The sequence below is a fragment of the Brachionichthys hirsutus genome, chromosome 14, assembly GCF_040956055.1.
Source record: "Brachionichthys hirsutus isolate HB-005 chromosome 14, CSIRO-AGI_Bhir_v1, whole genome shotgun sequence".
Taxonomy (NCBI): Eukaryota; Metazoa; Chordata; class Actinopteri; order Lophiiformes; family Brachionichthyidae; genus Brachionichthys; species Brachionichthys hirsutus.
The window spans coordinates 8,683,685-8,704,765 of record NC_090910.1 but is presented as its reverse complement, the minus strand read 5'-3'; the positions used below and the strand labels follow the sequence as shown (position 1 = coordinate 8,704,765).

General features: G+C 41.3%; 2 protein-coding genes across 2 annotated transcripts; one reads left to right on the top strand and one right to left on the bottom strand.

Moving 5' to 3' along the window:
* Window positions 1-896: 896 nt before the first annotated feature.
* Window positions 897-13,003, bottom strand: nktr (natural killer cell triggering receptor). The gene is made up of 17 exons (XM_068747793.1): window positions 12,951-13,003; window positions 10,900-10,978; window positions 10,155-10,229; window positions 9,553-9,660; window positions 9,384-9,428; window positions 8,406-8,493; window positions 7,536-7,565; window positions 6,699-6,844; window positions 6,370-6,592; window positions 6,018-6,185; window positions 5,810-5,897; window positions 5,352-5,500; window positions 2,620-5,271; window positions 2,393-2,476; window positions 2,226-2,282; window positions 2,033-2,134; window positions 897-1,911 (listed from the first exon to the last, which is right to left on the bottom strand). Exons 2-17 carry the CDS (start codon window positions 10,955-10,957, stop codon window positions 1,851-1,853), a joined length of 4,134 nt encoding a protein of 1,377 aa, XP_068603894.1. The 5' UTR covers window positions 10,958-10,978; window positions 12,951-13,003; the 3' UTR covers window positions 897-1,850.
* Window positions 13,004-13,137: 134 nt separating this feature from the next.
* sec22c (SEC22 homolog C, vesicle trafficking protein) lies at window positions 13,138-15,063 on the top strand. Its single transcript, XM_068748142.1, has 6 exons — window positions 13,138-13,319; window positions 13,421-13,584; window positions 13,687-13,866; window positions 13,989-14,107; window positions 14,393-14,458; window positions 14,539-15,063. Exons 1-6 carry the CDS (start codon window positions 13,138-13,140, stop codon window positions 14,737-14,739), a joined length of 912 nt encoding a protein of 303 aa, XP_068604243.1. The 3' UTR covers window positions 14,740-15,063.
* Window positions 15,064-21,081: the final 6,018 nt, after the last annotated feature.

Below are 21,081 nucleotides of genomic sequence, written 5' to 3'. Positions count from 1 at the left end.
AATTGGTGATTGGAGCTCGGGGATCATATGGGCTTTCTGTCAGGCGCTCTTTAAAGGGACACGGTCCCGTTTGACGCGCAGTTGAGAGGAAGGCGCATTTCTTTGTACCGGACTTCAAAAAAAAAAAAAAAAGAATTATTGGCACGAGCAAGAGAGGTTCTGGAAAGGACATCAAGAACATATGGCGCAAACCCGGGTGCGCGCTTTCCTGTCCGCTGTGCGCTCCTGCAGCCGCGTGACGTCACTTTCGTGGATGCGTGTGAGGGATCAGAGAGTTCATTCATTTTTTGTTTTAGGGTGAAGCAGATTTTAACATCCTTTGCTTATATTGTATACGGTCAATAGAAGAATCACTATGTCAGCCACATGAACATATGATTGGATGAAATCATCATCATCAAATCATCTCTGAAACTAATGTCCAATCAGCTTCAAAACAAGCGCAGTTTTTTATTTTGGGGAATCATGCATTTATTATTAGTTGGTTATGAGTTCTCAACAAATTATATGATTTTTGACCATTTTGACTCGAGATGGGGATAAAAATCCATTAGAATGACTGAGTTTTCTTTATTTCAGCTGCATATTGGCATTCGTCAGTTCTCAAACAGACAGCTTCAGCTCTAATATTGGAGACTCCATGCCTGCTTAGGGTCTGACGCCCCACGTCTTGAAATCCCCCTAATATGATCCTTGGGCCTCGCCATCATCACTCACTCCTGAGCAGCCTCTACGGTGCAGACGTCAATGTGATCATAACAAAGTGAGGACAAAATTGATCGCATGCCAGAGCTGGACCCATTCATCATTTCAGGGCCCCGGCCGAGGCCAGAATGGTGGAGTGGGATAGTCACTCAGAAAGGCCGCCAAATCAAAATCCAGACAGGAACTGACCTTACAGCACATTCATCCTAGAACTCTATTTATTTCAGCTCCAGCATAAAGAAAAAGTTTGCAGAGCAGGTACTTTAGAACAACCAACAGGTTTTGATTGTTCTTGTTTGATTATTCCCAACATAGCAATGTTAGGGAATGTTTAAACAGAAAAGGTTCTGCAGCTGCATCCAAACTTGGTTTCGAGACAATCCATCCAAAAGTGTTCACGCAATCCTGTTAAAAGAAAATCCAAATAATCAAACAGATGAGAGTGAAGACGTAATGGAAGCAACAAATGCGTTTGCAAAGCCACACGTCAACAAGTCAGTTCAGCAATTGGATATTTGGATTGTACGATCGTTAGTATAAAAAAATATGATTAATATTTCAGAGAAGGTGAATTCAAAGTAGATGGATTGAAAGATAGAGATGACAAGTCGCAATGATATTTAATGTGTGAAGTCACAACTGTTTGATTAGAATCAGAAGTACAATAATAAAACAAATTAGAGTAACGGCTACAACGCTGCTCTCGACCCTGAAACTTAAAGACAAAACAAACCCATCCGACTCCTTGCAGAAACCAGCCAAGATTACAGTATTTAATGCTGTGTATTTCAGTGTATAAAAACGGATGTAGAGGAATACACAAATATACAGTAGTATGAAATATATACAGCTCTTTTCTCATATTATTTCTCACGTAGGTTTCTTTGAAACATAAAAGCTAGAGGCCATGTTGACAAGATTCAGCCCCTCAAAGGAGAGCTGCCTTTGTGAAAAATCTCAGCTTGGTTTATTTATCGTGACTCATTCATTTTCCTCAAAAACTGTCGAGTCAGCTTACAGACACAGTATTAAGCTAACAAGATTTTGCACATGGAGCGGCTCTGATCTGGAGAACTTCGCAGCAGCTGCTTTTCTTTTGCACCACGTAGAGGCTGTGGGTTTCGTCTCCGAACAGACCTGAGAGCTCAGCTGTCGCGACTGCTGCTCCTGTGCCGAGAGGAGCTGCGACTGGAGGAGCGGTACGACCTGCAGAGGGTTGAAGCCATGGTCAAATATCGCTGCTGGCATGTCTTAAAACCACACGAGAGGAAAAGACACAAGGCTACAGGGATTCAAGCGAGGCCTGGTGTCACGTCGACCGTCTCACCGGGATCTGCGGTCTGAGCTCCTGTAGCTGTGACTCCGGCGGCGGCCTCGTCTTCTGCTCGCGCTACAACTCCTACTGGAATAACTCCCGTAAGACTCCGACCTGAAGTTAAAAGGAGACGGTATTTTAATACAAATGTGAGCGAAGGAAATGCAAAGGACTAGCGCGCTGATAAAGTGATTTAAATGCAGACCTGGATCTCCGATGGTGATACGAGCGACCTCTGGAGTGACTCCTACTGTACGTCCGACTAAAATAAAAGACAGGGGTTTGATGTTTTGGTAAATATATTCTTGACCGAAAGCTCTTATTTGCTTTAGCCGCCACACCAGACAGCTGAACGGGCCTTTCAGGGCGTACCTGTGAGTCCTGTAACTCCGATATGCGCTGCTACGGGAGCGAGACCTTCTTCTTCCACGCCTCCTCCGACTCCTGCTGCGGCTCCTAAAAAAAAAAAAAGAAGTTGCATTTGACCCGAGCCGATTGAAAACCATCAAGATGATCCATTCTACAACAATCACGATACGAAAAGAAGCCCAGAGTCCTTTGAAAGGTTTAGTCAGTGGCTGAGGAGCTCTCCGTCTCACCTGGAGGAGTAACTGGAGCTGCGGGACCGACTCCTGGACCTGCTGTACGAACGGGACTGGTGGCTGGAATTGGAGCGAGACTTCCGCGTCACCGACCTGGACTGCTTCGGAGAGCGGGAGGCGGCCCTGGTCTTGCCCACAGAGGGGGAACTCTCCTCGCTGGAGCTCTCTTGGTTTCTCGGCCTCTGGTTGAGACGCGCGGTCTTACGGACCTCATCAAACAAGGATCCTGGTCGGACCCGGCTCTTGCTCTTAATCTCCATTCGTACTCCCGGCGTGTTCGGGGTCGTGTTCTCTTGGAGTTGGACGGTCTTTGCGACGGCGGGGGGTGCGTTCACATTCTGTAGCGCCGACATTCCTTTCAAAGGCTTCCATTTGAAATTGACCGCAGCACCAGGTCTGCCGGCGGCGTCTTCAGAAGTACCGGAAGGCTCTTCTTTGACATGCGGCAACGCTTTGCCGGCCGCATCTAGAGACTGTGCGGTAGATCTCACAGATAAATCAGGGACATTACCATAAGGCTCGTCCAGAACTGGAGGTTCTACAATCTCCACGTCGTGCTCAGGGGTACAAATGTCCATATCGTCTAATGAATCGTGGTCTTTGACGCTGGCTAAATTAGCACCGTTCCTGCTGGATGGCTGAGCATGAGGCTCCCCGTGTCTTCCTCTCTGCTTTCCCTTGTCTTCGTCCCTCCTGGGATTGTGTGAAGAGGCTGAATGTTGAGTCTTTGCAATCGCAACGTCCACGCCAGGCCTCTCTTTGACGACTTTACTGGGACTATTCTCTCGTTTTGATTCGTCCTCTTCCTCCTCCTCTCCAAACTCTAAGGGTGGCTGCCAGTGAAACGTCTCTTTAAGCTTCTGATGTTTCCTCTTGGATCTCTTTCCTTTGTCCTTACTGTGGTGGGAACTGCTTTTGCGCTCACTTCGTCTCTTGCGTTTATGCTTACGCTTGGCCTTCTTCTTGCTCTTGTGCTTTTCGGGCTCGGTGGCTTTCTCGGGACTTTTCTCCGACTCGGTAGAAGCGGCCGTGACGGCAGCGCTAACAGCGGCTGTAACGGCAGCGATCTTACAAGCCAGAGCCGTCATCGTCTGAGACGACTTTCTCGAAGTCTCGCATTCAGATTCTGAACTGGCCTCGCCTTCCTCTTTTTCGGATATGGCAAACGTCAGAGCTGTTAGATTTTCAGAGTCGCTTTCTGAATTCCATCCGGTGTTAGCAGATAATTTCTGGTCGAGCCCTTCACCAGACTGAACTGCTTTGCTCTGCGTTTTTGACAGGCTGGCTGAGTTGCTCAATTTATCGCTGTCGCTATCCCACTCGGTCCTGGCATTGAAGCTCTCCACTGGCACTGCCCTGTAAAGTCTCATCTCTTGATCCACGCTTCTCTCTTTCGACTTTTCCAAAGAGCTACTCCTCTTGGAAACAGCGACATCCGGACTACAATCAGGGACCGCCCTGACCTCTGACCCAGTGTGCGCTTCTTCACTATTGGTACATGAAGTGTGCTTGTCTACATTTTTTATCCTCCGTAGAGTGCTGTAATTCTTCACTTCCTTATCCGGTGAATTCTTCTTCTTAATTTCTTTAGGGGAGTTTTCAGAGTCTGACCTGCTGTAGGAAGAAGACCTGCTGTTGTACTGGAGAGGAGACCTGGACCTGGACTTGCTGTAACTTCTGCTCCTCGAGCTTCTGTATGAACGGCTGTAGGACTTGCTTCTGGAGGATCTGCTGCGTGAACGCCCAGCAGCGTTTGGCGCTTTGTCACTTTCAGAGTCGCCAGGCAGACACTCGGTTGCAGCTGAAGGCTGCGGTTTTTCTGCACTGCTATCAGCCGGCTGCCCGGGGGAGGAAATGTTAGCCGCTACTTTTGCTTTAATTTCCTGAATATGGACGTAGGAGGGCTTCCAGGGCTTTTGACCAGGTTTCCAGCGTGATGGGGGAGGACTGTCGCTCATTGGGATGACGGGAACACTTTCGGGAACTGGGATTGTGTGAAGTCGGGGAACAGAGCTGATTCTGCTCTCTGGAAGCTTCTCAGACACGTGGATCGGCGTGCCTGGTTTGGCCTTGCTAGCTTTCTTCTTTCTTGAAGATCTGGATAAACTCCTTTTTCTAGAAGACCGAGATCTGTACCTGGATCTCGATCTCGACCTGGATCTAGATCGGTATCGAGAATAGGACCGAGATCGGGATCTGGACAAAGATCTACTTCTAGACCTAGAGAGGCTTCTGGATCTTGAATAAGACCTGGATCTCCCTCTAGATCTGGACTGACTGGACGTGTAAGATCTCGAGTAGGACCTCGAGTCTCGTAAAGAAATTGAGGACCGCTGTCTCCTTAAACTCGACGAATGTGGATTTGAAGATGACCGGGAGGAAGAGCAGATCCTTCTTGATTTTCTTTCTGAAGACACGGAACTTTCACCCTCTGACAGGCGAGGCTCTTGCGGTTTTTCCTTGGAGCTCTTCTTCTTACTATGCTTCCGTTTTTTGGCCTTCTTCTTGCGTTTGGCTTTCTTCTTCTCCTTCCTCTGTTGGCGCAGCTGGCTGGATCTCTCAGAGCTGTGGTCTGAAGTGTGTCCTGCAGACTGGGACCAAGCAGACCCGCTTCTGTCATCCCATCTGCTTGAGGAATGGTCATTCAATCTGTGAAGTCAGTAGGTTAATGAGACAAGGAAAACAAAAAGAACCATATAAAGTTACACAGACTAAATACAAAGGCATACTTGTCCCCTTTGCTCCATCTCTCGATGCTCGCTGGCTGATAAACTTTGGTTCTCCTCATCTCTTCTTTCCAGTGCGGCGGAGTTTCACTGCTTCCGTGTTCTTCCACAGAGGCAGATCGGGATTTGGATCTTGTAGGGGTGTGATATCTCTACCAAAATGTTAAAAATGTATTGATGCATCAAATTAAAGTAACAACAGTGACTTAAAACTCATTGGCCACTAAACTGAAGAGACAGGAGTCTTAAGGATTATTAACCTATAGTGAATTAATAAAAAATGCATGTTACTGTCCAAATTTATACGCACAGTAAACACATCCGTAATCTGCAAGATGTTTTTCCACCAACACTGTGCTGTCCAATTAGACGTGTTGATTAGGGAAAATTATAAGAAGACTACATCTTTTAATTTGTAATCTCTTTATCAGACAAATCTGATCCACTGGTGGCAAACCAACCATTGTTCCTCTGCCTCTGATCTTCCGTCCAGACTTGGAGACGGCGGGTTTCTGGTCAGTTGAAAGATACGTTTCTTCTTTTTCAACTCTGAAAATAATCCCATTTCAAAAGGAAACCCCTGCTGTAATTACTGATGATAGACTATGAGTAAATTACAATATTGCCCAAAAGACACCAGGTAAAATGAAATGCAATTTTAAAACTGACATCTCCGTTTTAGCTTCCTGTGATGGCATGCCCCGTCGCAGCAAAAAGCGGTTCTCTGGCACTGGCGGGATTTCCTCTGGCCGGACGACCGGCTTTTCCCTCTTTCCACTGGGCTCCTTCTCTTCCTCCAGCTCACCGTCCCCCTCCAGCGTCTCTCTTTCCACAGGACTTTGTTAACGCAAAAAAAACAACGATAAAGATTCCTGTTATGGAAAGAACCAATCGTTGTATGCAAACAGGGTCAGGCTTTGACTTTCAAGAACTCAAAGTTTAGTGTTTTGTGTGAAATGCTAATCCCTACATTATAGACATGTGACTAATTATGTGATCATGATAAAGCTTTAAAATGTACCTTTGCTTGGAGGGCAGAACATTCTTCTTCTTCTTCTTCTTTGATTGCCTCCGTTTCTTCTTGGACCGTTTACTCTTTGCATGTCTCTTGTGCACGCAATGCGTGCGCTTCTCGTCCGATTCATTGCCAGACTCGGCAGAAGTAGACAACTGAGAGGACGATTCATGGGATCGGAAGGATGAGTCAGCAGAATGGGAAGCTCGTTTCCTCTTGCCTTCAAGTACTGAAGTAAAAGAGAAAAGCGTGCGTCGTTTTACCTGAAGCCCACAGTTCGATCACCTTCATCGCTCGTCATTGAGAACTAACGCGAGAGCTGCGAGGGCTCTTACCATCATTAGCGGACTTGGTGATAAGTTGCCCGCAGTCCATCACTCTCACGTCAGCGTAGGGTCTGCTGGCGGAATCGGTCTTCAGCCCCTCGATCCTCTTAATCACTTCAAATCCAGATATGATGATGCCGAAGACGACGTGGACTCTACGGGGAGGTATGGAAAGATCAACGTTTTTACAAACGCACAGTGAATAGTGGGAAAAGGTGATGCTATATAATGTCTGTGCCGGTTTTAGTGCCCCTTCAAAAAAGAAATCGACAGTGACGCAAGTTTCTAACCAGATTATCAACTCATATGCTGCAGTAAAACAGAGAATGTACTCATCTCATCGTCTCCCTTCTAAATCCAGGTTAAGACAATTATTTTCTCCCTGTTTATGTCTTCAAATGATCTCTCCTTCATCATGCACAACCCCAGCTGACAACGTTTACGGACTTTTGGGCTGGTGCTGCCAACTCTCGGTGTAAAATGTTAAAAATATGATCCAATCTGATCACCCCACATCATTACGGCCACGAAGAAGCATTAGCCGTTCTTTGGACTGTTAAGATCTTTACAACTATTTTTAATGAGACGCAGTGTGCAGTTTCCATAGGAACACTTCAGTTCCAACCACCAGCTTCAGGCGTTTTCGCAGCTGAAAGTACTTTGCAGCATCTTTAAATGAATGAGCATCATCATTAGCAGCTTGCTGCTGCTGCTGCTGCATGTCTGGTATCGATCAAAAGGCAAAAAAAAAAAACATTCTAAAGCCAGCCTCTGGCAATCTGAAAACAAATACTGAGACAACATTTTAATGATGTCTGCAAGTGTCAAGAAGAGACTTGGATTTACCCATCCAGATGAGGGGCCGTCTTGGTTGTGCTATTTGTGGAAAACCCAGCAAAGAAGTCGGGAAAGGTAGAACAATGGTGGATGGTTCATGAGGAGAGGAGAAAAATAAAGAAAAGAATTAAAAAGAAAAAGAATTAAACAGGCAATTTTAAGAGGCATTGGTGTCACTGTACCATTGGAAAAGAATCTCAAAGACTTCAGAATTTGAAAGACCACCAAATGTTTAATAGTTATAGACAACGCTTAATTATTGCTGTTGAATTGAAAACAGCCATGAAACGCACAACAACTGTGTGTGTGATTACTCTGTATCACAAAAAGGAAAGGGATTATATAGTCCCTCCACTTTAGGATATACTAAGATATTTTTAGCTAATTCTGACAACCTGTGTTATAAGGTAGTTATAGTTATAAGAAATCTGCAATGCCAATTGCTGTCAAGCCGTTGTGCATATTGTTCAAACATGTCCAAAATTAACAGTGCAGTCTGCAGAATAATTGCAAACACAAACTACTGAGAGATAATAATAATAAAAAAGTCAGGAGAAGAGAGAAACTCAGCCTTGGAGACACATTACCTTGGAAGAGCAGGATGCTAGAGTTTCTGTAAATTTTACACAAAAAAATGGCAAGAGAAAAAATGTAACACATTTGTAGGTGAAAAGAATGAATCCATGTTTCCTGCACTATGAAATCTAACCGCACACTCTGGGATTTCTTTTAAATTCGCACGCAATGAAAAAATGATACTGTACTGTTTGTAAAGAAGAGAAAGGGACAGAAAGGAAAAGCATGACAAAGTGAATAGCATAGGCACCCTGCCAGTTAAATGCAGTAGTTAGTTACAGCTGCAGAGTCACTTTTACTCACATGAAAAACTGGGAGCCGTTGGTGTCCTTCCCGCGATTGGCCATCGACAACAGGAAGGCTCTGTCGTGTTTGAGAGTGAAGTTCTCATCTGTTGGGAGGAGAGAAGGGGAGATGGGGGGGGGGTCTCAGTCCGTGTTCTCTGACATGCAACAGTGGAAATATTCTGCGAAGAACGTGACAAAAAAGGATCAATATTTTCATCCGTCAACCCTAATCATCGTCCTACTGACCAATCCTGCCATAAAATGCACCGTTTTGTTAATCATTTCCTTTTCTTAAGTGCCACAAATATTTATTTCATCATGAATGATTTTTCCTGTACATAATTTGGAAAACACAAACAAATGTTTGCTGTAAGACTCAGAGTCCTCTATAGAGTAGAGCAATCTGCACCCCCGCATCTCTCTACACGCCATGGAAGCCATGTGGTTAGAAATACCACACATGTACCATAAAAGTAATTTGAGGCGCTCGAATCTGCTTTATTCGGGGAGAGACGGGGGGGGAGGTGGAAAGGTGTGAATAGAGAATCCTCTAACATCCCTTCGATGCGCATGTGAAACCAGTGCCACTGCAAACATCTGCACTGGTTGAACTGAGAGAAGAAGGTGGTGGGAACAATGTTGACATGGTGTTACTGAGCTGTGTACATCTCTTACCTTATCATTTTGCAAAAGACCACTCTATAAATAAAAGAATATGTTGAAAAATTTTAGGCAGGAAGATTGTAGCTTTCAATATAGAGAATGCCTACTCTCCATGCTGACTTGACAAAGCCCACTACTGTTACTAAATAGAAGACAGGACTATACAATGGAAAGTGAAGGTCAGCAGAGTCATACGTAGGAGATTTCACAAATAAATGCACAGTAGGCAACATGCAGTGCTATTTGGCTCACGGTTTATTGATCATGCAAAGTAGATAAGTAATAGGCTCAATGTTTATTCTTTAATTATGAGATCAGATATTCCCATTACCTTCAAAGTAGCCACCGTATATGGACTCTCCTCCTCTTCCATTTCCTGCAGTAAAGAGTAAACAATAAAGCTAGAAAATACATAAAAATAAATGCTACCTAAGGCATTTTGCAGGGACTAACTTAATCTCATTAAATATACTTAAAAAAATGACTCATGATATCATTACCTTCAGCGAAGTCGCCTCCCTGGACCATAAAGTTCTTTACAACTCGGTGAAATGTGGAGCCTTTGTAGCACAGCTCTTTCCCTGTGATTTTACCAGTTCCCTTTTCACCTGGAACAAGTTTCAACTTTAGCGCTCATAAAACACAAAATATTCAGCAGACAAGCCGATGTGGGAAATACTTCTATGAGGAAATGCTGTACAAAACAAATTGTAAAAGGAGGTGCTTGGATAAACTAGAAGCCCTGTGCTCAGGCCTCCTCCCTCCTGTAATTAATACTCCCATGAAGTGTTACTAGCAGGGGACAGAACGCTGGCCCAAAGCCATTACACCCTGAATTTCCCGTCCTCTAAGGAGTAAGGAGGCGTGTAGCCAGGGATTCTGAGGGCTTTTTGAATATAGGGGGGTTGAATGTTCAAAAGGGGAGCTCAGGTTGTCACATTTAAATAACAAGAAGTAAAAATAAATATTAAAATGAAATTTAAGTGAAATTCAAAATGGAATACTAGCCATTTTCTGCTCTAAAAATAAGTATTACAATTATATAACTATACCACGCTGTAAAGCAAAAGATAAAGAGGAGAATAGAATGAATATAACTCACCAGTGCACAGAGAGAGAAAGTTTTTGCATGTCTTGGGACAAATGTCGGAAAAAAGTTGAAAGACTATGCGCCCAACTGTTGGAGATATAAAAGGAGAAAAACATTAACTCACGCCACCTTGCAGAAACGATAGATGTATGACATTCATTTGCACTGCAATGCTTTGTGATGGTACGCTAGGATACATTTTGCATTTATCAAAACATAAAACTGCAGTTTTTTTCCAAAATCGCAATTCCCAAAAAAGGTAACAATAGGGGGAAATAATTAATTGGCTACATATAAGGATATAACTAAGATTTACAAGCAGCCCAAATGTTACTACTCTGCACATTTGTAATTAGTTTTAATGTCAAGTACCCCGTGGTGAAGCTCAGACACAACAGCATTTTCTCAGACGCTAGAAGCTGATCTGAAACCAGTATACTGCAGCAACAGGGATTGTTTTGTCCCTCCTTGTCCAAACATGAGGCGAGTAAACCGAGCTGTCGTCTTCGCAATAAATTCAATAGCTGAAAGTTCCTGCTTGAAAAACTGCATAATGCTAAGAGCCTCAGCATAGAATCCAGTACAAAGCAGATGGTGCTGATTCAATACCAGTTCACTAAACCAATAAACCAGGCCCACCACATTCAATATAATATCAACCAAAAGCGCCGTCATCACAAAAACAAATCACATATACAGTTTAAACACATTATTATGTATATTGATCATATCCGTCAGGTATGTCAGAATTTCTTACCTGGCTCCCGGTTGAGCTCCACGTCAAAGTAACACTGAGGGCGGTCTTTCAGTCCCATAGTGATCCAAATCCAGATGACCTGAAGTGTAGAAAGAGTTCAAAATTAAAAGAAAGAAAGAAAACGGAAAACAGGAAAAGTATGCCGAATAACTTCTGCTAAAAAAAAAAAAGAAACAGCAGCAATTGCCTGGTTCTGGTTATCTTTATGTGCCAGTCTACACTGACAAAACAGCATATATAGAGGCAGAGAGGGATGAAATAAACAGAAAGGGGAGGAGAGATCCTGGGACCTGGAGGGAAGGGAGTGTGTGAGAGAGGGAAATGAAAAGGTTACGCAAATCCAAGCAGCGCACGGAACAGCTTCCTCCCCTCTCCAAGTCTGAAAACAGCGCGTCCTCTCGGATATCAGCTTCAGACATTTCAAAGACACTGAAATGTCATGTCAATTTATTTTCCGGCTGCGTCTTAGGAAGGTTGTTCTGAACATTTGGATTACTGTAACTGAGCCAAAGCAAGCCTGTTACTGTTATTATTTGTAACCAATGTGTTATTAGGGGTTACGTCACGCTTTCAGGCACTGATGCTGGCGTGTAATTACACTTGTAGTGAGTTTAATTTTGCACCTGACAAAGAAGGCATTGTAACATTTGACGCAATGCGAAATAAACCTCCTGAAAATTAAACGTATTTGCAGATGATTTCATATACATGGAATCCAGAAATGTTAAATGTCATATTTTTTCCCTGACCTCATTCTGGATCAGATTCAGAAAGCATTTTGCATGATAGTGGCTGCATATCGGACCCCTTTATGACTGTAAATATAATGCATGTGGGACTCCCCCCCCCCCCAAACAAACAAGATATGTCGTTAAATCAAGCTTCATTGTGATAAAACTCACTACCATTCCTAATGTAACACGGAAGAGAACCCTCTTTCAATGTATTTAACAAACCATAGATGACCAAACTGCAGGCTTCAACTTCATGATGAGCCCCAAATGTATTTAAGATAAGATGAATAAATATAAGATTATTGGAGTCTTTCATGTCAAGACGAATAAACTCGACAACATGACAGAAAATAGCGTTTTAATGGACAACAAATGAAAAATGAAACACCGAGGTTTCGAGCCACATTTAGCTCATTACCCGGACTGCACGTATATTGGTGGGCTAGCAAGAGTGCTAGCTGCTGCTGAACGTGGACACGTCTGCGCCATCAATACATCTAATCAATACACAGGCTAGGCCAAATGGCTGAGCTAAAGCACATTCTGTTTGAGAACTACTTATGTCCATGTTTAAGCACAGAACCGCACATTGATTTGTTTTAGCTACCGTACATTTGGTAACTACAGCTACACGACTGCGAATTTCGCGATTGCAAAATGGTTGCGCTAACCGCATCTGTCGAGCTAACGGAGAAGATGGCTAAATTGAATTTAATGTAAGCCTTTTAGCCGCAAATATTGATTCACACTGAGCGTTATTTATACAATGACGCAAATTACACACCTCACCTCTGCGCAGTAGCTAGCAGGAGTCTAGCTAGTCACTGACGGCCGATTATTAGCATGTGTCGCTAACTTTTTTTTTTTTTTTTTCGTGCGCTGCAAAAGGGCAGGACAAATACGGAAGGTTTGTCCCTACCGGTTTTCCGTAGGGGGACTTTTGTTTTGTTGTGCGAGGAAGCACGTTCCAAGTTAGCACTTTGCAACATTTTCACCGGCTTGCTGGCTGATTTCAATGTCAATTTCTTCGCATGTGTAACGACATGTTATTCAGCTTGTAATAGAAAGCACGTTTACTGCCATTACGCGTCCAACGCCTTTATTACGACCGTGTCGATACTGTAATTATCTGACATGGCGTTGTAATCGGCTAGCTCGGAACAGCAAAATAAGGTGCAGCATGAAAGCCATGAATATCAGGTAAGGAGTGCCGCAGCGCTTTACAACTATAAAGCAGACTAAATCAATGAAACATTTAGAATGAACTTCGTTATTACAATCTAAAGGCTCAGTAAATATGTACACCTTAATACTCACCTGGAGTGTTAAGTATTTATGATTATTTTTGACATTTTCTATTCCAAAATTAATAATTTATTTTGGGAAAAAAAGTAGCCAAATCCTAAAAAAAAAAATACATTCATCAATAACATGCTTAAAAAGATATCGTGGTCTTCCTCTTGTCCCTGTGCAGGCAGTGCATTCTTCATGGACCCAGTGGATCATGACTCTGATCCTGTTTGCCTTTGTGGTCCGGGTCAGGGATGGACTCCCCCTGTCAGCATCAACAGACTTCCAACACAGCCGAGAGCTCCAGGAGAGAAAGCAGCAACTCAGGACCATCAGCAAGACATTGGCCCTTTTCCCTGTCAGAGGGACGATCATGGGCCAGACGCTCAACATATAGTAAGGAAATCAGGAACCAAAGCAGAGTGTAGTCAGCTGTGTGTTGATCACAGAGCATCCGTGTTTGTTTACTAAACACCTTTTCTCCCTCACCTGTTCAGCTTTGTCTCATCAGAAGGCGTATCCTACATGGCCGTGTGCCACTGCAGCCTCCCTGTTGCTAAGGCCTTCTGCTTCTTGGAAGACCTGCGCTGGGAGTTCACAGCATGCTTCAATAGCACAGTCATTGCCTTGGCCAACAGGCCTTATCCATTTTTAGAATTTGGTGAGTCTCTCTCTCTGTGTGCAACAGAAGTTTGTGCCGGTTTTAACACTTCAAACCAAAAATAAATGATATCTTAATATTTCTCTTGCTGCCAATTGCCAGACCAGACTATTCAGAAGCTGAAGCAGCAGTACAACCAGAGTGGTGGTCCAGCCTTGGAGGTGACATTGATAGAGGTCCAGGAGGATCTGAGGATCAATCCACCACAAACGATTCAGTTGGAGGACGTGGATCTCGCCAATGGCTTTGGAAATGGGCACATGGAACAAGGTCCGGGATCTGGTGAGGCTGATGACTTTTCACAGTGTAGCACACACAATGCAGTCCCATTGTAAAAAAAATTGTGTGAGGTAGAAATTAGGTGATGTTTTTCTCTGCCTTTTTTATTTTTCTCTACTCTACAGGTCAGAATGTAAGACTCGAGCCAGCGTCGGCGCCTGGCATCCTCTCACTCGTCCTAAATATCCTGTGTGCATCCTTGAACATAATCCGTGGCGTTCACATCATAGAGTACACATTCCAGGTGTGTGCCAGACATATTTAGATACACACCAAAACAGGAGTTGATTTTTTTTTATCATACTGATGCGTTTTAAACGATGTTTTAATATTTAACATTTTAATCAAATGTTTAACTAAGTATAAACTTGTATTTATAGGAATTTCGGTGAAATCAAAGATCAAATGAAAGTGCAAAATTGCCATTTGTGTGAGAATTAGTTACAATCTGAAATGTATAATAAATTATTTTGTTTTTCACCTGAATGATGAACAATTACTTGTTTGTTTTTTCTTTCTATTTACGCAGGACGATTATGAAGGTATATGGAATGTTGTGGCTTTTCTTCTGGCGTTTGTCTGCTGTGTGCTTCAGGTAACATCAGCCCAAATCTACTAACGCACATCTGTGTGTAACGCTCTTCTTCGTGTGGCTGAACCTCTCCTCTCCTACAGTGTCACCTTTATCTGTTCCATTCACCGCTGAAGAAGCACAAGTCCTTCGCTCTGCTGAGCGTTATCGTCCTATGCAACCTCTTCCTGGTTGGCCTGAGGAATGTGTGGCAGCTGATCTTCCACATTTCAGTTGCCTGCCTCTCTACCTTCCTCATCTTCACCCGCAAACTCCAAGACCGAACCAATGACTGCGGGGTCTGAGGGGGATTGGGCGGTTTATTTTACAGCGCCTCTCACAGTTTGAGGCGAGCCACTCCGAGGCAAATGGCCAGATCCACGTGAGGTATGAAGACATTTTGTGTCATTGTTGGAAAATAATAGTTACAAGTCAATATTTTGTTTCATACAATACGTATTTGCACTTTGTAAATCTGTAACAGAAAGCTTAAAGGAGATCTGTTTTATGAACCAAATGTTGATTGATCTCAGTCAGTGCTGTCCTTTTCTAAAACAAAATAATGTCAAGTGATGAAGTAAAAAAAAAATGTTTTTTATGGTCAAAGACACTCACCAAAGTTTTTCCATGTAGACATTTTTTTTACAGCCCAAATATCACAGTATTATTTCTGTTGCCATTGATTATTGATTATCTGTGTAGTTTTTAATGTAAGGTTGACAGTTCATGATTGTAGCAATCATTTTTAATCATTTTGTATTTATTAAATGGGCTCGCTCAGCCGACAATTATATTTCCTGTCCTCCGCTCTAAGTAGCAGAATGCATAAGTTATTTAATGTATTTTCATTAAGCTTAATATTGAAGTAAAGAGGCCAATGTAGCTATTTGTGTTGTTGATTATTTGCTCATTAGACTAGAATGAAAGGCTAATGCAGGGGTGTAAATGTAAAGCTAAAGCTTATTTACATGCTATTATGTGGTTTTTTTTTTAATTGTGTTAACTTAAAGACGGATACACTGACGGGTGTTCAGGAAGTTAGTGCAAAGTTTGGGGGTCTGATGATTATGTTTTCATGAAACGTTTTCAATTTCAACACAGTATCAGTAAAGGAGTATTGTTTCTCTTAACTTCCTGTTTAAATACATTTTATATGTTATAAATTGAGCTGTAATTGTTTTTTCTGATCTCTCATTTGTCATCATTTAAATTGCGGGTAAGTATATGAAGGCACTGACTTGTTTTGGGGGGGGTTGTCAGTTTTTGATTATTTTGGGTTTAGGGTATGTTTCCTGTCAGGTTCAGTCAAAAATCTATTTTAGTTTTGTTTATTTTATTTAACTTTGTTTTTAAACTGTTAAAAGGTTTATAAAATTGCTGATGTCTGAGGTTCTTATATTGTAATGAATTTAGAAATCATGGCCGTGAACTATATTTTAATTAGAACTGTTTTGATTAGTCAATAAATGAGTTGATCGGTCAAAAGAAAATTAGCTAACGACTCATTTAATAAACAATTCTAGAGTTCAGTAAATTTTCAAACAACATATTTGGAATATAATTGTTCCGGCTACATAAATGGAAGCATTTTCTGTAAGATGAATATTGTGTATTTACGTATTTTGGACAAATAACACAATTTGAAGACATGAGTTTGTGATAAGCTTCTTTATACAATGTAGAAAAAAATATTTTGTAGACTAAATGATTGATTGGTCAATTGTGAAAATGATCTGCAAATTAAATGCTAGTAATATATATATATATTGAGTTGCAGAACTAGTTTCAATAGATAACAAGGTGAAGTCTTTTAATTCATTTTGTAACATTTTTGTGTAAACATTCCATTTGTAAGAGGAAGTGGAAACAATCAGTTTACAGGTTTTATCAAACAAGAGGCATTGTGTGCTTTCCATTATTACTCCCTTTAATAAAAAGTGAATTGCCACAGAAAACGAAAATGTATCTCCTTTGACAATCCAAATGTCTTTCACTGCATTGTACAAAAAATCTTGGGAGAATCTGTGTTGGTTTGTAGTTTATAAAGTTAGCAAGATGAAGTTCAGATATTTCCACTGAAGCATTAAATGTGACGACGCTGCAGAGAATCCCGTCAAACTACTGATTATTATGGTTTCAATTTGTTCTCAAGGAGGTCACGCTATCCAGATAGAATCAGCGTGACGGAAGTCGAATTCATGATATGCCACAGAAATAGAACTTTTCATATCTGTAGTGCTGCTGGTATTCTCTCAGTAAACGAGTGACACGATAGTATTTTTGATACAAAGGGGATTTTGCTGATTAACCATTTTCAATACAGATAATAAGTTGCTGGCTAAATGACAATAAATATAAGTAATGACATCAAGAATTGTATAAAGAAGTGGAACCAGATCATGAGGAGAACATTTCAATACTAGTACTGACAATGAAGGAATTTTATATATTCTGAAGGTTTTTAACATGAAGTTGAAAATCATCCAGTAAAGTCAGATGTAAATACAGGAAAAAGTTTGAATAGAACCTATTCAGGTTCAACAGGACCTTTTCTTCATGATGTTCAATGTAAAATTCATCAGAATGATGTTATTTAATATTCATATCTAATTACACTCATAGGTGTTTGTGTGTGTGATTTTCAAGACAGGAGTTGAGAACGTTAACTCATGAATAAATAATTGAAGTCAATTTCTATGCAAATGAATGGCTGCATTTTCCCAATACTACCCAATACTACACCAGATGGCGCTCTTTCATAATGTACCGATCCTTGTTTGTCTCTGCGCCTCTGTGGTTTGCGTTCTATTACTGCAATTTATCAATGAAAAACCTTCAAGTTGTGATGATTTACATAGAGACAAATCTTTTCGCTGATATAATATTTGCATCTTTTAAATATTACTTATACAAATGACAACAGTAGATGCAGCCGCGCACTTTCAGTGTGATGATGTCGTGTTTGATGTGTTCAGTTATGTGATGAAGGGAAATGATGGCAGAACTCCATTCTGAGTTCTGTTCGCTGTGCTGATCATGTTTTACAAAAAACTTTATTTTGTGATTTCCAAATGACGGTCTTAGAAATTTTATGTTGGACTTTACTGCAAGTTAAATTATAATATGAGCTCTAGTCCTCTTTTAAATTTTGCTGCCTGGAGCCCAGTGATAAGGATGTTATTAGAAAGTCTTGCTCCCCCCCCCCCCACACACACACACACAAACACACACACACACGTACACACATTCATCCTGACCTTTGACCAAAACCTTATAGATTTACTGCATTTTCCGAGAACATCTAAATCTAAAGTAAGCTTCCCTTAAGGACAGTCGTAAACCCTCCCATAAACTTGTGAGTCATTCTCTCCATTTATTTTTGCCACAAGCTGACAGCCATCGACCTTTTTGTCATGATTGTTAAAGTGGAAGAGTGTCAGCCTATTATATATTTTAAAATAAAGGCATTTTGAGGTTGAAACACGAAACAAATAATATTTGGTCCTTGGAGCTTGAATATTTGCATAATTTCTACTGCAAAAATCTTGATTAAAAAAATTTGTTTTTTTGCGAGTGTCATTTTCCTCATCAGGACCAAAAGCTCACAGCACCAAACAGGTTATTCCTGTGTGATTCTGGCCCTCAGATGTGAAGTCTCATTCCTAATGTGTCGCATTAACACACTTCTTCCGGTCTATTTCCCCCGCAGGCTGCTCATACTGTACGTTTGTGCCTCTGCTTGAATGAATGCACATTCCACAGTCAAAATCTTTCACATTCATGCATGAAAAAAATCCCTGTCCTTTTCCAAACAAAATGTATACATATTTAAATAGACTCTTATTTTTATTCTTTATCCCTGCATAGTTTCATTACTGCTTCATATTTATGCTGAGATTTATCAATATGCAAATATGCAGATATGAAGGCAAATTCCCTGCAGGTGTAAGTGTATTTAGCAATAAAGAGAATTCTGATTTTGGTTTCTAAGGAATAACCTGCTTTATCCTCATCAGGAGAAGATCCCGGAGTTGAGATGTGGATAGAATTAAACGAAAAATATGAAAGAACACATTTGGCAGCACAGCTCTGTGGTTACCCTGAATGTGACTGGCTGCAAAGCAGCCAACAAAACAGCCTTATCAGAAGGCCAGTGCATGGCCTCAGTACCACGGCAAGTCTGGCAAAGAACTCTCTAAGAATGTATGGAAAGAATCTGAGCCGCTGTAGATTTAATCAAGGTGCGTCACTCTGGCGCCCACTCATCTACTTAATCTTCGCCTCAGGTTTGGTACCCTTGCCACACGCATCAGCCCACGCTCCGGCATTAATTATTAATTTCATCATTCATTAATCCTTCCTGAAGTCAAGAGAGTAGCAGTCTCTCTGTGGAGTTCTCTACTACCACAACCATTCAGTCATTATTACAGGGGAATCGAGCTTTCAACACAGTTAACGCATCGTTCTATAGACATATCCTCTCTTTTCAGGTCCTTTATGCTCAATGGTTGTTGAGCGTGATGAGCATGTATATTTTGGCAATAACACCTATCTGTACTTTTACAAGCAAACATGTCAGCATGCTAACCTTTATGCTTCTAAATTCGTGCAACTTTCTTGATTTACATTGTGTGACGTTAAAACTGCAAACATGCAAAAACTGTCTAACCATGTTGCAATTCTGCAATCCATAATATTGTGAAAGGATTTAGAGAATTAAGAGGAAATCCTGCACATCCAATTCGAAAAAACCCCTCTGAATACAAGGTCAAAAAGTATTTACCGGTACAAACAATTTAATTATGTTTTATTCTGGTTTCAGATTTTAAACTTTTTAATTACTAGCTACCGTTTGTTGTAGTCATGGGAAAAGCTTCTCTCCTGGGAATGTGGACATAAATTGGGTTTTAGAGATAATAAAAAAAAGAGAAGCTTCACATACTTCATGGGTTGTATTTGACCTGAATCACTTGAAGTCAAACGTGAGATCAAGCATCCTTTTACTGAATAAAACATCACCTTGAGTAGTGACTGTAAGCGCAAGCCAGAATTTCTTTGTGCACATTAATCTTCATTGAGGGTGCCTTACAAATCAAGATGAAAGAGTGGCACAAATAAGTAGAGGTGCTTTTAAAAAATATACGTTTTCACAGCTGCTTTAATTGGTTGACATTTTTGTTCCTTTGGCGTCGGCGACATTCTACTCATCACCAGAGACGGAACCGCATCGGCATTCGTTTGCTTGTGCTTATTGCAATCAAATTAATTTCAGTGTTTTTACTTATTTATTTTTTTGTACCCAACAAATATTGAGGGAAATATCTATCCCAAGTGATTGCGGGTCTTAAAACAACACAAGCTGAAAGACACTAAAGCAGTCCATAGAGCAGAGGGGAGCTGCAGTTTGAACTAATGACGTCTTTTACATCAGAGCTTACACACATAAATATAGATACTCACGCACCTGTAATGTCCTCACATTAAAATAACAATAAACCTACTTTAATTACAATAAATCTGAGGTTGACAAAATGCAAAACAGTTCATTAATTTGGTGGCAGGACAGCAAATAATTTTTTAGTTCTACTGTATATTCTCTTCAGTGCAAATAAAGAAGTGAAAGCCAATTGAAATGCTGTCCTGCTTAACTCTGAAAGACGAAGGTGCTGGTGCTCATCGCTGGCCTAGAGGGCGTGAAATCAATGCAGTGATGACTCATTCCTCTTGCTCTGTGTCAGAAAAGTGCTTAACCTGAGAGATTGATCAGCACGATGCCCGGTCACACATCAGATTGGATTAGATCAGGTGTGAGGGACGACTCCGAATGACGGCGGGGATCAAGGCGGCCTTTCAGCCCTTCGGAAGGGGGCTCACTTGCATTTCCAAACGTTGCTTTGTCACATGAATATTGGAAGATGCTAAAAGGAAAGATACCTGTCTCACATTCTAATCTGAAAATAACTGTATCCATCTTCTCTCGTGTGTGCATCCCACTGCCTCCATTGTGAATTCTGACAGAGTGCCTATACTAGGCACTACGTAAATATGTATTTTTAGTGCTTACACAAGGGGGTAATGTTTTCTGGCACTGGTGTATTTGTTTCTGTTGGCAGGATTACTCTGAAAGATTTGAGCTGATTTTTATTTTTAATTTTAGATGGGGTACAGCCCAAGGAACAATCCATCTGATTTTGGTGGTGATCCAGATCCTTTTACTTCTCCAGGATAGGGGCAATTAAAATATTTTTTTACTTCTACCTTGATATTGATATTGATAAAGGATACAGTGGCTTATAGCATCACTTAATGAAATGAAAAAGTCCAGTCAATTACTGATGCTTGATGCACAATAACACATGGACATTTAATGGAGTCATCTTGAGCTTAACATGATCAGAATTCAAGCTGAGTCACAGACTTATAAAATATAAATATTTAAGTAAGAAGACTGAATGTTATTATGCACTAACAAGGATTAGCATAATTGCACGAGTATCTTGAGTGAAGATCTCTGGGTGCGAAATGAAAAATGAATGAAAGCCAGGCCACGCTCTTGCCAAGTGGTGGAAAGCACTTATGAAAATTATTTAACTAGGCCAACATAAATTACATCAGGAGATTACAAGAGGTTAGAAAGTCTAACTAAT

Excerpts from the sequence above, each read along its gene's own strand:
- nktr (XM_068747793.1), bottom strand. The coding sequence starts at position 10,957 with ATGGGACTGAAAGACCGCCCTCAGTGTTACTTTGACGTGGAGCTCAAC. Across the intron at positions 10,230-10,899 it reads GGAGCTCAACCGGGAGCCAG|TTGGGCGCATAGTCTTTCAA; the intron begins GTAAGAAATTCT and ends TATCTCCAACAG. Across the intron at positions 8,494-9,383 it reads ATACGGTGGCTACTTTGAAG|ATGAGAACTTCACTCTCAAA; the intron begins GTAATGGGAATA and ends TCCTCCCAACAG.
- sec22c (XM_068748142.1), top strand. The coding sequence starts at position 13,138 with ATGACTCTGATCCTGTTTGCCTTTGTGGTCCGGGTCAGGGATGGACTC. Across the intron at positions 13,585-13,686 it reads TTATCCATTTTTAGAATTTG|ACCAGACTATTCAGAAGCTG; the intron begins GTGAGTCTCTCT and ends GCCAATTGCCAG. Across the intron at positions 13,867-13,988 it reads GGAACAAGGTCCGGGATCTG|GTCAGAATGTAAGACTCGAG; the intron begins GTGAGGCTGATG and ends TCTACTCTACAG.